We start from the raw sequence: 17,369 nt of genomic DNA, 5'->3' as shown, positions 1-17,369 counted from the left end.
AGAGGGTTGTGACCAGCGGCACAAAGCCCAGCAGGAGGTACCATGAGGAGCACTGAAGAACACCTTGTCCCTACCCAACATCTCCTCCCCACAGGTGTCCCTTGGGTCCCTGGAACCACCTCAGTGACAAGGGGGAGAGCACTGCCTGTATGGGGTGGAGGAGATGGGGTCTGGAATGAGGGTCCTGGGGCAGTTTCTCCTGGTTGTTCATGCAGCAACAAGCTGGGCTGGATATTTGGAGAGAGGAACTCTTCCTAAGGGCCTCCAATGGGCATGGGGATGGTCTACAGTTTCCTGCATGCTGCCTTTTCTGGTGGAGATCAGAGGCTGCTGGCCCTTTAGAGGACCCAGGACAGGCCTTGTCCTTCCTCTGGTCACAGCTGGACCCCAGTTCTCCAGCTCGGCCCCAGCTCAGGAGCCTTGTCTAGGGGTGACTTTTGGGGTAAGGTTGACAAGAGGGGTGCATAAGTTTGTCTTAAGGACATGTGATGAGCACCAGGACTGAAGTACCAGAGCAAAATGATGTGGCTTCTGGGCGAATACTTTCTTCGGTGCAAATCCTGACACAGAGTCCCAGACTTGCTTTCCATGCCACCCTTCACGAGGGATGATGCACTAAAAGATTGCAAGTGGGGGACACCAATCCTTCTCCAGCTACTTCCAGGGCCTGGTGAAGCACCAGGACAGCAAGGACTTCTGGCCCTGCACCCTGAACTCTGGGTATTATCTTGGGGCAGCTGAACACCAGCATTTTTCTCTCCAAGGCAATTTCCAGCCCCGGTCAGCTCCTGTCTGATCTCCCCCCATCCCTCCTCTGATCTGGTCTGGTGCTCCTGGCCCCTTCCCTGTGCTCCCCACAGGGCTCCAACCTGGCACTGATGCTCTACAGAGCAGGTTGGCTGCAGGACCATGGGGTGACTCCACACTGGTTGTGCTGCTCAGTGAGGGACACAGATGCAACTGCATGGGCTGCACTGTCACTGAGCTCTTTCCCGGGGGTCTAAAGCTCTGGAATGGGTTCAGAGCATTTCTTGGGACTCACTGGGTTTTCTGCTCATTTTGGTTCAGCAATCCCTTTCTTGTCCTTCAGGTGCCTGGAGATTGGTGCAGGAAGATGCGGCCTATTCCCTTCCCAGGGACGGAATAACAGCCTGTAATTCTTCAAATTCTCCTTCCTGCCCTTCTTGAAGATGGGTTTGACATCTTCCGTTCCCCAGGACCTCAGAACTCCCGTGTTTCTGCTGTCACTTTTGAAAGCACAATCCAGAATCATGGGCAAGGGTGACATAGCAGACAGGAGCACTTGCAATGAGCCTGTCCAAGGGAGCTGAGATGAATCTCCCTGGGCCAGTGGGGTTTGTTCCCGGAGTCACACACAGAAATGCCAGGGTTCCATCAGGCATCCATGTCTGAGCTGGTCTCAGGACTGCTTATGCACCCAGGGATGTTCAGAGACAGAGTCTGTCCCTTTTACTCACAGAGGCAGGAGTCACAGTGTCTCTCTGACCTCCTGTTGCCACTCAAAGGGATGTGAGACACCTCAGCCCTGTGGTGTGTCACCCTGCTCTGCACTCATCTGAGATGTCCCACGTCATGAGGAATGGACACGGGGATCACAGTTCAAGGAAGAAGATCCCAGTGGGTGGTTTCCCATGAGCTGTTACTCCCAGTGTGAAGTGATCTTGGGACACTGTCTGTCCCACAGGCCTTCATGGAACTCCCAGGAATAGCTGATGGTGTTTGTGCTCACTCGGTTTCATCTCACCTCATGTACATGATGTGCGTGCTCACATCTCATCTGTACAATGCAAACATGGACTTCTGACCTACCCATTCTGGAACAAATTCTCCAAGCTGGTGTGACAGAGCAGTGCTGGAAATGGAGGTTGTGAGGGGCCAGTCCATGACGATGCCCTGGGGCAGCTTCCACGGGGTGTCCAGTGCACAGGGGCACAGCCCAGCCCCTGCTCTGCTGGTCCTGCAGGTCTCTGGCAGGAGGCCTGGCTGTGAGAGGACACTGCTGAGTGCCCAGCCCTGCACACACACACTGTGCAGCTGGACACTGGTGTTTGCATCTGTGGCCACTTTTTTGGGCATGTTCTTGAGAGAATCTTTGTAAGAAGAGCTAAACCTTCTGGCCCTGACCATAGGAGATCACCTTTCTTTCTGGAAAGGCTGTTCTGAGGCCAGCTCTGTCACAGCAGTGCCCATTGCCTGTCCCTGCCAGCGCTCACAGGACTGACACACAGCAGGACGGTGACCAGGCTGCCAGAGCACTCAGGCCTTGCACCAACACAAGGGATGAGAAGGAGAGTGTGGGAGTGGAACGAGAACAGCTCTGGAAGGCCAAGCGCTGGTGCTCCCTGGCAGGGCTGCCAGGCTGGACTATCTTCCCCTCCTCCCATGCACACAGGAACTGTCCCTGCAGCTCCAAACAGGCCTTGCAGGAAGGATATAGTGAAAATGAAGTCACTACAGGATGCTTTATTTTGTTTAAATACACACAGATCATGGCTCCTCATTTACACAGCCAGGGGTTATAAAAGAAAAGCAGACAGTGAATAAGAAAGGGGATGAAAATGTTATCACAATTTAAAAAAAGGCTAATAACAACAGAAAATACAGATGAGAGGCTGGACCTCTAACTAGTTACATTAAAACTGCTATGTAGAAGCAGATGGACAGTTTATTGCTTCAGAAAACACTAAGATATGAATTTCCACAGGGCATCCTTGAGCTCCTGGTTCCTCATGCTGTAGATGAGGGGGTTCACTGCTGGAGGCACCACTGAGTACAGAACAGACACCACGAGGTCCAGGGATGGAGAGGAGATGGAGGGCGGCTTCAGGTGGGCAAACATGCCAGTGCTGACAAACAGGGAGACCACGGCCAGGTGAGGGAGGCACGTGGCAAAGGCTTTGTGCCGTCCCTGCTCAGAGGGGATCCTCAGCACGGCCCTCAAGATCTGCACATAGGATACCACAATGAACACAAAACACCCAAATGATAAACAGACACTAACCACAAGGAGCCCAGCTTCCCTGGAGTAGGACTGTGAGCAGGAGAGCTTGAGGATCTGGGGGATTTCACAGAAGAACTGGTCCAGGGCATTGCCTTTGCACAGCGGCAGTGAAAATGTATTGGCCGTGTGCAGCAGAGCATAGAGAAACCCAGTGGCCCAGGCAGCTGCTGCCATGTGGACACAAGCTTTGCTGCCCAGGAGGGTCCCATAGTGCAGGGGTTTGCAGATGGCAACGTAGCGGTCATAGGACATGATGGTGAGAAGTGAATATTCTGCTGTAGCACAGAAAAAGAAAAAAAAGAGTTGGGCAGCACATCCCGAGTATGAGATGGCCCTGGTGTCCCAGAGGGAATTGGCCATGGATTTGGGGACAGTGGTGGAGATGGAGCCCAGGTCGAGGAGGGCGAGGTTGAGCAGGAAGAAGTACATGGGGGTGTGGAGGTGCTGGTCACAGGCTATGGTGGTGATGATGAGGCCGTTGCCCAGGAGGGCAGCCAGGTAGATGCCCAGGAAGAGCCAGAAGTGCAAGAGCTGCAGCTCCCGTGTGTCTGTGAACGCCAGGAGGAGGAACTGGGTGATGGAGCTGCTGTTGGACATTTGCTGATGAGCATGGGGCACTGTCACAGGAGCAAAAGATAGTGATAAGTTAGGGGAGACTTCTCTGAGGAAAATCAAAGCCATTTCTCACACACCCTCCCCTGCTCCACACCCCTTGTCCTTTTCCAGACCTTCCTTCAGGTCCGTGGCTGAGCCCTGGGTGCTGCTGGCTGGAGGTGCCATGAGGAGCAGGGCCTGTGCCCGCTGGCTGCCCAGGAGTCAGCCCTGCTCTGCAGCAGGGGTCATGGAACGGGGGGCAGGCGACACACCTGGGGTTCAAAGTTGTCATCTGAAACTGCTGCTGGTGCAGAAGGGCCTGTCAGCATCTGCACAGTGACAGAGAATGGAACAGGATGGTAAAATGAAGTTTGAAATGATTGGGGTTTTGACAGCTTTGCAGAATCACAGAATATTAGGGATTGGAAGGGACCCCGAAAGATCATGTAGTCCAATCATTGAACTCCCCTGGAGAGTGTTGTTGGGTGTCAGAAACCCTCAGCATTTCTGCTGCACTCAGAGAGAACAGAGCGAGTCCTGCGAGACCAGAGGATGCCTGTGGGTCAGTGCAGAGTGAGGGCAGCTGCTCTGTCCCTCTGTCTTGCTGCAGCTGCCCTGGGCTGGCACCTTTCTGAGATGGAGGCTGATCACACTGCCATGTTACCCTGAAAAGCCACCAGGCACTGCTGAGAGCAGAGGGATCCACCTCGGACCATGACATGTCTCACCCTTTCGTCAGGTCTCAGCACCCCACTTCTGTCCCAGGACACACACGGCTCATTTCACAAACCAAACAGCATTTCTTCCATCATAGCATCTCTGCACTTCTGCATGAGTAATTCAGATAATGCTAATGTGCTATAGGACAGGTTTGCATCCTGGAGGGAAGCTCGCAGCTTGGAAGAAAAACACTCAATGAGACAGCCAAGAGTCCTAATGATGGCATTTGATTCAGGGAGACTCAGCTCATTCCCCAGCCCCACACATTGCATTGCCCACAGCCCCACAGCTCAGAGCAAAGCTGGGACACGTGTTCCCATGGACGCACCTGCAGGAAAGGACCCACAAGATCAGGCTGTGACTCTGCAGCTGAAACTCCCATCCCCAGAGAGCCTGACAGCAAGAACCAGATCACACCAACAGTGACCCAGAGCAGTGGAGCAAGAAGGAAACTGCGGTGAGGGTGGGTGTGAGAGAGGCCAGGGCAGAGGCAGCCGGGCACTCAGACAGCGTCACCCTTCCCCAGCTGTGCAGCCACCTCCCACACACCAGCATTGCCGGGCAGCTGCTCTCAGCCCCTGTGCTCTGCAGAGGGAACTGGAGCTCTGGCTGCACAGGAGCTGCTTCATGCCTTGGAGCCCCCGGCCCTGAGGGCAGAGGCTTTGCTGGGTGGGAGAGGAGGCGAGGGGGCTGCTCACAGGAGGGATCTGCACTGCGGGGATCATACGGAGTTTTCTCTGTTCTCCCTCCCAGAACAATTCCAGGTTTAGTTTCCTCTCATTTCTGATCATTTCCCTGCTTCCTGGAGATTTTCCCCCTGGTTGGTGTTTCCCTGTCCATGTCTCTTCCCTGTCAGCACTCACAGACCCCATCCCACCCTCTGTGCCCTCACCCTGGCCCTACAGATCCTGCCTGTTCACAGGGCACTGCCTGGGGGCATCTTCCTCTTTGCAGACTGGGGAAAAGGACAGGTCAGAGTAAGACTGACGGGTATAGCCAATGTGATGCTGGTGCTGTGCACAGGCAGAGCAGCAGCTGGAAGGGATGTTATGAGGCTTCTGGCAGATGTGATGATTAATCGGAGTTGCAGTTCAGGAGTCACAGTGACTTGTTTCAGCATGAGAGCTCACTTTCATTTTATACTTTCCTGCACCCCCCACCCCTTGGAATAAGCAACTGAAAAGACAGGCTCAGGAAAGCTCTTTATCTGTCTGGTAATCCTTGCATTGATCTTCTCCTTGAGGCATCCACTTGCAAAAAATCCTGGGGGTGATCTGGAGCTGTGAGCAGCCCTGACCCACACAGCACCCTCTCCACAGCACAAGCACCTTTCCTGCCCTGATAGGGGTCACTCCTTCCCCCTACAGCTTCTCCCCACAGCACCGTGGGGATCTCCCTGGGCGGTGCTGACCCTGGCAGGCGGCAGAGTCCCTGCCCCAGCACAGCCCTGGGGTGCAGGGACCCTGCTCTGCAGGACAGCCCTGGGCACCCCTGGGTGCTCACCCACCTTCACAGCTGTTCAACATTGCCTGCCAAGAGCCTCCTCCTCACAGATCCCTCAAGCTGTGCCTGTGCTAACTTGAGGAGATGCCTCCAGGAGCTACAGCTGCATTGCCCTGCACCCAGAGACTTACCGTGTCAAGGGCTGCAAAGATTTCTCCTCCAGTGAGCTCTCAGTCATCCTCCCCATCCTGACCACCTTTCATCTCTCTCTGCCTTGCTCGTCTCCCTGAGATCCCCAGGCCGAGCCCTCAGCCCTGCTGCGCTTTGCAGAGGAGCTGCTCCTGGGCAGAGCTGTCTCTCTGCAGCACTGCCGCTTGCCATGAGCTCCCTGTGTCCCAGGAGCCCAGCCCAGCTCAGCAGCACAGGAGCAGCCCATGATGTCCCTTCCTCTGTCCCCTCTGGTCTCCCTCCCTCTGTCCCTGGGGCTCCAGGGGCACATCCTTTGAAACAACCTGAAGTAATCAGTGATGTTGATTCTCTCTCCTCTGCACAGACACTTCTTACCAGCATTGCATTCTTTCTATTAGAAAATAAATTGGTATGAGAATCATCTTTTCTTGTCCCATCATTAGACAGGACACCAGGAATATTATAGCAAAGGATCTAAATTCTCCAAGCTAGGGGAGGAATCTCTTCATCTGAATGAATTTAGGCATTATATTCTGCTTTTATACACTCAGGTCTAGAGAGATGTTCATCAATCTTTTGACCATGTCATGTCTGTGCTCTGAAGCAAAGCCTTTGCACCCATGGGCTCTTGGACACTTGGTACCAGGTTTCCATGGGGCGACTCAGAGGTTTCCTGGTGCCACAGCTGGGGTGGTTCAGCCCAGATGTGAGGCAATGGCCTCAGCCAGGGACCTGACTGGCTGAGCTGGAGCTGTCAGTGTTGCAGACAGAGCTGTGACACGGATGGAATAAACTGCCAAGGCAGGGTGGCGGAAATTAGTTCATCTGGTCTGCAAGGACAGCAGCCTCCAAGCACAGCAACAGGCCAGAGCAAAACTCAGTCTAGACCTGTAAGGCAATTCAAGGGCACCCTAATGAGTTGTTACTACTGCAGGAACAGTTAAAGGAGAAACAAAGACACCGTGTGGGTACTGATTAATTTAATAAGGGAAAGAAGTGATATTCTCTGTGTCTCTGGTCCTCCATCTTCACCAGCAAGGTCTCCCAGGCCTCTGTGACTGGAGGCAGAACAACCAGCAGTGGATGGGGATCAAGTCAGGGGTCCCTGGAGCTAACACAATCCTTTCCAGTCTATGGGACAGGAGGGGCAGCATCCCAGGAGCTGAGACAGCAGGACCATGTCACAGTGAGGCCACTCTCCACCTTCTTGGAAAGCTCATGGAGACTGGGGGGGACTCCCTGACTACTGGCAACTCTCACACATTGTGTGCACTTTTCAAAAATGGCCAATGGGTGAGCAGGGGAACTAAGGGCTGTGCCCCAGAACATGTCCACTGGGACCCCATTTCTGGGTGTCTGAAAGAGAAGGTGACGGGGTTTACCCAGGGCAGATTGTGCCTGTCCATCCTCTTTGCTTTCTGTGAGGAAAGGACAGGGTTGCTGGACGTGGGGAGAGCAGTGGTGGACTGTTACCTGGAAGTCAGCAAGGCATTCAGCATCATCCCCCACAATATTCTTGTGTCCAAGGTAGGATATTATGGTTTGTGTCAGTGTGTAAGTAGATGGGTAAAAACCAATCTGGATGGTCAGGCCTGGAAAGCTGCTATAGAAAGGGAGAAACTTTCCAATCCTGAGGACAGTCAAGCACTGGAAGCTGTTTCCCAGGGGTGCTCATCCACTCTACCCCAGAAAGTGACCAAGATGTGTTTGGATAGAGCCCTGAGTAATCTGGTCTGACCCTGCTTTGAGCAGGAGGTTGGTCAAGACACGTCCCGAGGTCCCATCCAGCCTGAATGATGCTGTCCTTTCATTCCCTTCATGTTTTCAATTTAGGGACGGCTTTCAAGTTCTCCCTGTCCACAGGAATAATTCACATGAGGTGCAGGGCTGCTTTACAAGTGCCCCCAAACAGCCCTGACGACATCTTGTGCATCCTTTTTCATTTGCCCCCATCCAAGTTCTTCTTTTTTGCTGTCCTCATGCCCACCTTGTTGATCCTTTCAGAGCAGGTTGCTCAACAGGTGTCAGCAAGGGCAGATGAAGGGAGCTCAGAACTCCAGTCTCTGCTGCACCATTGGAACTTCAGAGACTGGAAATGCAGGTGACGGTGTGTGTCAGGGCACACCACATAAACATTCTGGCTTCCTTTCTGCCTTTGCACTGACCTGAGATCTGTTCCTTGGCCTTCTTTGGCTAAAAAAGAAATAAAACTGCCCTATGTCACCTCCCCTCACACCAGAAAAAAGGGGGAAAAATTATGGAAGAGGGGGTGATTTAAGAGCAATTCTGTCCTAGGAAGTACTTTTAAAATTATAAATCTGGTAGAAGTGAGAGAAAAAGCTCTTAAAAAGAACTCCATGCAAGAGGTTAGCTACTGAGATGTAGCAGCTCTTTTGAGAAGCAAGAATGACTGATAGGAATAAAATTAAAAAACTTTAGTTCATCATCATCATCATCAAGAATAAGGAACTCCCTGTTATTCTTATTAGTGATTGTACCACTTTTCAAAAACATCCTTGAGATTGTCTCTATTTTTCGCTGGCTCCAAAACTGAGCCTGCTCAGATTTTGAAAGGACTGCTTGAAATCTCTGCAACCCAAATCTCTACAACTGTCTCTCATCGAAGATCTTTTACCCCAGAAAGGGGAAAACTCCCAATGCAGGCACCAAACCAGTGCCCAACCTGCCTGGAGAGCCAGGTGAGTGGTGCCACACAACAGCCGACCTTGGGGGAAGCTGGAGGTGATGGGAATTGAAATGGTTTTGACTCAAATCATAATTTAGGTTGGAAAAGACCCTTAAGGTCATAAAGTCCAATCGTAAATACGACACTGCCAAGTCCACCCATTACACCATATCCCTAAGCGCCATGTCTACACATCTTTTCAATACCTTCAGGGATGGAAGCTCCAATCCTGAGCTGGCAGGACAACACTGTCTGCAGTTACACATAAGATACCTGTCATGGCTGTGACTTCAGAGTTTCTCACACCCTTCACTGAGCAGGGCAGGTGTTGGGAGATGGGCGCACACTTCAGTTTCCAGATGCCAGGACAGAGCCCAAGCCATCCTGCCCTTGTGCTCTGGCATCCCATTTCTTGAGATGCAAAGCTGCTGGGCCTTCTGTGGATAATCATGTTAAGAGGCATCAATAATCATTCAAGTCTTTGTGTAATTTCTCTAAGAGTGTCAGTATTAAAAATAATAATAATTAAAAAAATAGAAAAGGGTTCATCTGCCTACATATAAATACCTGCAACACAGCAGTCTGCATCTGTGGTAGCCACATGGCCAGTGCCAATCAAACAGGTATTTGCAGTATAAGGCATGACACCCCATCCATAAGTACATATCTAAGTGGTTCAGATGAAGGGTGGTCTGGCAAAAATCACCCTGTTCCTCCCCAGGTGCATGGACACTGCTCATGTGCCTCTCTAGAGTGGCAGAAGCTGGATCCCCTTCTTGGGACAGACTCCTTCCAGGAAAGACACAGCAATGGGAGTAACTCCTCAGGTCTTCATGGCATTTCACTTGGCATCAGTTTTTATATATTTGTTTTTTTCCTGAGACTACTCTTTCTGCACAAATGCTCACAAAAAGACACCCATTTAGTAAAACATGGTCATAAAGGTGCTGTTATGGACAAGAAATCTCACCATGAGCTCTGGAGGGAGTGAGGAAGATTATAACAAGCACCAGGAAGAACCAAGAAGCTCAAGGCCTCTTCTGAAGAGTGAGAGGCCCTGAGCAGCAGTGAGCGGCCATGTGTGGTGTGGGAGGGTCAGGGGATATGAGGTAGAGAAGGGTGATGGCTGATGAATTCAGCAAATCCTTACGACCATGTTTAACCCCGCAAGTGGGATGTGGTTGATGTTTGTGGGTGGAGGAGGAATAGGAGGAAGTTTTTTGGGAGTTTATGGAAAGAAGGCAGCCTTCTCTTGGACTAATCATACATGGCAGTGACATTTGCCTGCTGTGGGCATGGCTGTGCCTGGGAGATGGGGAATGGCTGCTGCTGGGGGGGCTGTGCTCAGGCATGGCCCATGAGCTGACCTTGCTCTGCTCCTCTCTTGCACTCCCCATGCTTGGATGGTCCTCAGGAATCATCCATGAGCCTGGAGGAAGCACCAACCTCCTGGAGTGTTGCCCCATTACTGGAGGACAAGAGTGAAAGGTCTGAGAGACAAATGGGAGTGCAGGAAGAGAGGGGTCTATGCGTAGCAGTAAATGTGCTAAAGGCAAGAGGAAGACCTAAAGAGCATGAGCTGGTCATGCTAATGTGGAATAGATTGATTTTTCTTTTTTATTTTAGGGCAGCAGAAGAAGGAACGTGTGCTTTTAGTGCTGGGCCATGGATCCAAAGAGTGGATTCAAGCAAGTTTGGGACTGGGACAGCTCAGGTGATTGTTGACCATTGCAGGTCTATGAAAGAAGCTGCATGGGCTTGGGGGGCCTCACAGGCATTGCCAAACCCTCAGAAAACCATAGCCTTGTGGTAAAAGTAACAGCACTTGGCACCAAACCCACACCCAAAACACAAATACCCTCCCAGTGACCACAGGCAGAGCCTTGAGAAACATTTGACTGAAAGGGTCTCCTTTGCCAGGCCCTGGGGGTCAGGGCTTGGCCATTCTGATGCTAAACAACCATGAAGGGCTGACAGGGCACCAGAGCCACCTCCACATCGCCTTTACCACCTCTGACCATCGTCTCCAGGCTTTTCCTTCAGCAGCCTCCAGGGACAGGGACTGCTTGTGTCAGCGATGGCCCCTCGTGGGGTCCCAAACACCCTCAGAAACTTGGGGTTTGTTTCTGCCTTTCACTTCATTAGAGGTTTGTTCATTCTTTCAGTAGCTGCAGTTCAGGACCATGGCAGCAGAGGGCTCATTAACAGCCAAAATGAGTTTATAAGCCAAGGCTCTCTGCAGCACTTGCCTAAAGGCGTCAAGTCTGGTGTGGATAATTAGAGAGATTTCAGAACTGTAGCCAAACAGTGAGCATTTCCTTAATAAGTAGTCATAAAGCCAAATTTCTTATATTTCTGTCCCCCTCCCAATGCCCTCATTGCCAGAACAACTGGTATCAACAATCTCCAATATTGATCTAGAGAATCTCCTGATAAAGACTGAATGTGTCAGAAAGTTGGGTGCCTGACGCACCACTTGAGTGAGGAGACAGGCCAGGACACCTCAAGAGGAATCACACAACTCTGGACCCAGAGGTGGGAGTTCCTGGGAATCTCAGGTGCCACAGCACAGCGATACTTGTGTTCAGGGAGCTGGTCAAGTGACCCATCTCCTTTTCTGTAATGGTGTCTGAGTTTGCTCAGGTAACTCCTGACTTGAGCCCCATCCACTCCTGGCTGTTCTCCAGACTCCTGCCTTCAGGAACAAAGTCCCAGGAGACCTTGCTGGTGGAGATGGAGGCAAAGAAGCCATGAAGTACCTCCGTCCTGTCTGATACTACTCTTACAAAGTTCAGCAGCAGGCTCACGTTCACCCTGTCTATTCTTTTACTGTAAGGAAGCAATGTCAGCTCATCTTGCTGCCCTCAGCCTCTCCTGCAGGTATCAAGTCCAGGGCAGCTTTGGCATCATCCCCACATCCATGGACAAGGTTTCTAAATTCTTCCTTTACAGCTTGACCTGATCCACCTCCCATGTGCTGCCTTTTTGCCCTGGAGCTCTGTCAGTTCAGACAAGCAGCCTCATGACGTAAAGTCTTCTTTTCATAGGTACTTGGAGAGATCATTCTTGTGCTTGGAGCAGGCTGTCCTGTAAGGCTTCTCGGATTTCCTGAGCTCCTTCACCCTTCAGACCTACTTCCATGTCACCACCTTTATTGGCCACCGTCTCCCAGTATGTCCGTGTCTTCTCCTCTGGAGCCCACCAGCCCGTGCTCTGCTGCTGGCCTTCCTCCCTCCCCTCTGGTGCCTGGAATCCCACTGTTGCCTGGTCACCACAGCCAAGGTGGACACTGATGTTCACATCCCTCACCAGCTCTTCTTTGTCTCCCAGTTCCAGATCCAGGTGAGCATCACCCTTGTTGTCCCACCAGGCAGTCACGTTAAGAAGTTGTCCCAAGATCCTCTGGACTGTTGGCAGCTGCCGCTTTGCCTGGCCAGTGAATGTCAGGGCAATGACAGTTCCCCATAGGAACCTGCTCATTGACTGGAGACTTCCTCAGGTTACTAACATAAGATCTTTTCCATTTCTTCTCCATGATCAAGAAGTTTGTAACATCCGACACTTTATCACCCTGTATTGGGTTTACATGGCAAAGTCTTGGAACTGGAGTGAGTGTGGGTGTGCTACAGTTGTCACCTCTCTGAGAAGACAACAGGAGTTTGATGTCAGACAGAGCCGATATGAGCTGGCTCCAAGATGGACCCACTCCTTGCCAAATCTGAGCCACTCAGGGATGCTGGCAGCACCTCTGTGATATTGTATTTGAGAAAGGGTAAAAACCGCTGCACAACAGCAGGTGGGAGAGAGCAGGGAGGAAATGTGAGAGAAAAAACACTGCAAACACCAAGGTCATATCCCATAGGACCCAAGTAGGTCCCTCAGCTGGCCAAAGCCTGCTCTCCTGAAATCCTGCTCTTTGCCTTGTTAGCATCTTCCAGGAGCCTCAACTCCACTTTCCCATCCCTGACTGTTCCATCCCTGACCAACCCTTTCTGGTTTGTAAGTGTGAAGTCCCACAGGGCACCTCACCTCACTGACTCCTCAGCCACCCGTGTCAGGAAGATGTTGTCCATGAGCTCCAAAACCCTCCTGCATGGCTGGTACCTTGCAGATATTGGGATATCTTAGGTCTGCCATGAGGACACTGCCTGGAAACATGAGGCTTCTTTCATTTGTCTGAAGGAGGCCTCATCTAATTCCTCTTCCTCATCAGTGAGTCAGCAGCTGATGTCCACCCACCACAACATTGTCCATGTTGCTCTGCCCTATCACGCTGAATCCTCAAATTTCAGCTGATATTCTCTGTCCCCGGGCAGAGCTCCACGCATTCCTGATGTTCTCCCACATGAAGGGAAACTTCCCCTCTAAGTCCAGACCTCTGGCATTACGAGCACTAGCCCCCCAAGACCGCAAAGTTTCTCCTGCAGGTGGTATTCGTAGTGTCCTGTAACTGCTCATGATGTTATCTTGGGATAGACGCTCTCATCAGGATAAACCGTCTGCATGTGAACACTAACAGCTGGAGCTTCTTCTCCCCTTGGCTGTGGCTGTTGTCTCCAGCTCTGCTGCCTGTGAGGAGACACCTTGTCCTTACAGCACAGGGGCCTCATGGCCTCCTTGTCCCCAGCCAGGAACCTGGGAGGTGTGGGACCATAGTCCTGCCCTTGGCCTTGCACAGCCCCACATCACACTGTCCCAGGAAGGGCCCTGGGCAACGTGGGAGGGACAGGATCTGCCTTCCCAGGGTTGGGGGTCAGGGCTTGGCCCTTTGGTTAATGAAACACATCCAGGTTTACTGATCATCAGAGAGACCTTCACATTGCTTGTCCGGACCTGTCATCCCTGCCTCCAGTTTTCTTCTCTAACCAGACCCTGGGGTCAGTTCCTCAGTAGTGTTCCTCAGGGGGACGCAGTAACATTACAAGAAACTTTGGAGTTTGAATCTGACTTGGGCTTCTTGAGAGGTTTCTTCAGCTTCCTCCAGGGTCTGTTGTTCATGGACTCAGCAGCAAACCCACCAGAGGGGTCATTAAAGCGCCTTGGGCTGCTCCTGTGCTGCTGAGCTGGGCTGGGCTCCTGGGACACAGGGAGCTCATGGCAAGCGGCAGCGCTGCAGAGAGACAGCTCTGCCCAGGAGCAGCTCCTCTGCAAAGCGCAGCAGGGCTGAGGGCTCTGCCTGCAGCACCGAGGGGAGAGGAGACAGGCACAGAGAGGGGAAACACAGTCTGGGGTAGTGAGACGGCTGAGAGCTCACTGGAGGAGAAATCTTTGCAGCCCTTGCCATGGTAAGTCTCTGGGTGCAGGGCAATGCAGCTGTAGCTCCTGGAGGCATCTCCTCAAGTTAGCACAGGCACAGCTTGAGGGATCTGTAAGGAGGGGGCTCTTGTCAGGCAATTTTGAACAGCTGTGAAGCTGGGTGAGCACCCAGGGGTGCCCAGGGCTGTCCTGCAGAGCAGGGTCCCTGCACCCCAGGGCTGTGCCGGGGCAGGGACTCTGCCGCCTGCCAGGGTCAGCGCTCAGCCTGCCCGGGGAGATCCCCACGGTGCTGTGGGGGGAAGCTGTGGGGGGAAGGAGCGACCCTTATCCGGGCAGGAAAGGTGCTTCTGCTGTTGAGGAGGTGCTGCGTGGGTCAAGGCTGCTCACAGCTCCAGATCACCCCCAGGATTTTTTGCAAGTTGATGCCTCAAGGAGAAGACCAATGCAAGGATTAGCAGACAGATAGGGAGCTTTCCTGAGCCTGTCTTTTCAGTTGCTTTTTCCAAGGGGTGGGGGGTGCAGGAAAGTATAAAATGAAGATGAGCTGTCATGCTTAAACAAGTCACTGAGACTCCTGAACTGCAACTCTGAGTGATCAGTACGTCTGCCAGAAGCCTCATACCGTCCCTTCAGCTGCTGCTCTGCCTGTGCACAGCACCAGCATCACATCTGCTGAACCCGTCAGCCTTAGTCTGACCTGTCCTGTTTTCCAACCTGCAAACAGGAAGATGCCCCCAGGCAGTGCCCTGTGAACAGGCAGGATCTGTAGGGCCAGGGTGAGGGCACAGAGGGTGGGATGGTCTGTGAGTGCTGACAGGGAAAAGACATGGACAGGAAAACAGTTCCCAGGGGAGAATCTCCAGGAAGCAGGGAAATGATCAGAAATGAGTGGAAACTAAACTCAGAATTGTTATCAGAGGGAGAACACAGAAAAATCTATATGATCCCTTGCAGTGCAGATCCCTCCTGTGAGCAGCCCCCTCGCCTCCTCTCCCAGCCAGCAAAGCCTCTGCCCTCAGGGCCGGGGGCTCCAAGGCATGAAGCAGCTCCTGTGCAGCCAGAGCTCCAGTTCCCTCTGCAGAGCACAGGGGCTGAGAGCAGCTGCCCGGCAATGCTGGTGTGTGGGAGGTGGCTGCACAGCTGGGGAAGGGTGACGCTGTCTGAGTGCCCGGCTGCCTCTGCCCTGGCCTCTCTCACACCCACCCTCACCGCAGTTTCCTTCTTGCTCCACTGCTCTGGGTCACTGTTGGTGTGATCTGGTTCTTGCTGTCAGGCTCTCTGGGGATGGGAGTTTCAGCTGCAGAGTCACAGCCTGATCTTGTGGGTCCTTTCCTGCAGCTGTGTCCATGGGAACACGTGTCCCAGCTTTCCTCTGCCCTGTTGGGCTGTGGGCAATGCAGTGTGTGGGGCTGGGGAAAGAGCTGAGTCTCCCTGAATCAAATGCCATCATTAGGACCCTTGGCTGTCTCCTTGAGTGTTTTTTTTCCAAGCTGTGGGCTTCCCTCGAGGATGCAAACCTGTCCTATAGCATGTTAGCATTATCTGAATTACTCATGCAGAAGTGCAGAGATGCTATGATGGAAGAAATGCAGTTCCGTTTGTGAAATGAGCCGTGTGTGTCCTGGGATAGAAGTGGGGTGCTGAGACCTGACGAAAGCATGAGACATGTCATGGTCTGAGGTGGATCCCTCTGCTCTCAGCAGTCCTGGTGGCTTTTCAGGGTAACATAGGAGTGTGATCAGCCTCCATCTCAGAAAGGTGCCAGCCCAGGGCAGCTGGAGCAAGACAGAGGGACAGAGCAGCTGCCCTCACTCTGCACTGACCCACAGGCATCCTCTCGTCTCGCAGGACTCGCTCTGTTCTCCCTGAGTGCAGCAGAAATGCTGAGGGTTTCTGACACCCAACAGCACTCTTCAGGGGAGTTGCAGGAAGCTGGAAAAAAACAAGCCTCTCAAACTGCCTTGTTCCGTCTTGGTTCATTATCACTAGGAGACCAGATGCTGACAGTCCCTTCTGCACCAGGAACGGGTCCATCTGACACAGCTGAACCCCAGGTCCGTCCCCTGTCCCCAGTTCCGTCCCCTGCCCCCAGTTCCATGACCCCTGCTGCAGAGCAGGGCTGACTCCTGGGCAGCCAGCGGGCACAGGCCCTGCTCCTCACGGCACCTCCAGCCAGCACCACCCAGGGCTCAGCCACGGACCCGAAGGGAGGTCTGGAAAAGGACAAGGGGTGTGGAGCAGGGGAGGGTGTGTGAGAAATGGCTTTGATTTTGCTCAGAGAAGTCTCCCCTAACATGTCGCTTTTATTCCCTCCTGTGACAGTGCTCCATGCCCAGAGGCAGCAAATGTCCAACAGCAGCTCCATCACCCAGTTCCTCCTCCTGGCATTCACAGACACACGGGAGCTGCAGCTCTTGCACTTCTGGCTCTTCCTGGGCATCTACCTGGCTGCCCTCCTGGGCAACGGCCTCATCATCACCACCATAGCCTGTGACCAGCACCTCCACACCCCCATGTACTTCTTCCTGCTCAACCTCGCCCTCCTCGACCTGGGCTCCATCTCCACAACTGTCCCCAAATCCATGGCCAATAGCCTCTGGGACACCAGGGCCATCTCATACTCGGGATGTGCTGCCCAACTCTTTTTTTTCTTTTTCTGTGCTACAGCAGAATATTCACTTCTCACCGTCATGTCCTACGACCGCTACGTTGCCATCTGCAAACCCCTGCACTATGGGACCCTCCTGGGCAGCAGAGCTTGTGTCCACATGGCAGCAGCTGCCTGGGCCACTGGGTTTCTCAATGCTCTGCTGCACACGGCCAATACATTTTCACTGCCACTGTGCAAGGGCAATGCCCTGCACCAGTTCTTCTGTGAAATCCCCCAGATCCTCAAGCTCTCCTGCTCACAGTCCCACTCCGGGGAAGCTGTGCTCCTTGTAGTTAGTGTCTGTTTATCATTTGGGTGTTTTGTGTTCATTGTGGTATCCTATGTGCAGATCTTGAGGGCTGTGCTGAGGATCCCCTCTGAGCAGGGACGGCACAAAGCCTTTTCCACGTGCCTCCCTCACCTGGCCGTGGTCTCCCTGTTTGTCAGCACTGGCATGTTTGCCTACCTGAAGCCCCCCTCCATCTCCTCCCCATCCCTGGACCTGGTGGTGTCTGTTCTGTACTCAGTGGTGCCTCCAGCAGTGAACCCCCTCATCTACAGCATGAGGAACCAGGAGCTCAAGGATGCCCTGTGGAAACTCATATCTTAGTGTTTTCTGAAGCAATAAACTGCTTCTCTCCTTCTACATAGTAGTTTTAATGTAACTAGTTACAGGTCCAGCCTCTCACTTGTAATTTCTGTTTTTATTGAAGTTGGTTTTTATTGTGATAACATTCTCATTCCCTTTCTAAATCTCTATCTGCTTTTCTTTTTTAACCACTGGCTGTGTAAATGAGGAGCCGTGCTCT

At 52.6% G+C, this 17,369-nt stretch overlaps 2 protein-coding genes across 2 annotated transcripts in view; one reads left to right on the top strand and one right to left on the bottom strand.

Moving 5' to 3' along the window:
• LOC135999333 (olfactory receptor 14A16-like) overlaps positions 1 to 3,619 on the bottom strand; it is a 29,016-nt gene extending 25,397 nt beyond the window's left edge. The window contains exon 1 of the mRNA XM_065652893.1: positions 2,729 to 3,619. Within this exon, the coding sequence (XP_065508965.1) occupies positions 2,729 to 3,619 (891 nt within the window). The remainder of the gene's footprint in view (positions 1 to 2,728) is intronic.
• A 12,636-nt stretch (positions 3,620 to 16,255) lies between these two features.
• LOC135999550 (olfactory receptor 14J1-like) lies at positions 16,256 to 17,158 on the top strand (the record flags this gene model as incomplete). Its single annotated transcript, XM_065653120.1, has 1 exon — positions 16,256 to 17,158. A coding segment is annotated over exon 1 (903 nt), but the record flags the coding sequence as incomplete, so codon positions are not given.
• Between the last annotated feature and the right edge of the window lie 211 nt (positions 17,159 to 17,369).

The sequence above is a fragment of the Caloenas nicobarica genome, chromosome 28, assembly GCF_036013445.1.
Source record: "Caloenas nicobarica isolate bCalNic1 chromosome 28, bCalNic1.hap1, whole genome shotgun sequence".
In the NCBI taxonomy this organism is placed as follows: domain Eukaryota; kingdom Metazoa; phylum Chordata; class Aves; order Columbiformes; family Columbidae; genus Caloenas; species Caloenas nicobarica.
The sequence above is the reverse complement of the archived record's forward strand: the minus strand, read 5'-3'. Positions and strand labels throughout refer to the sequence as shown.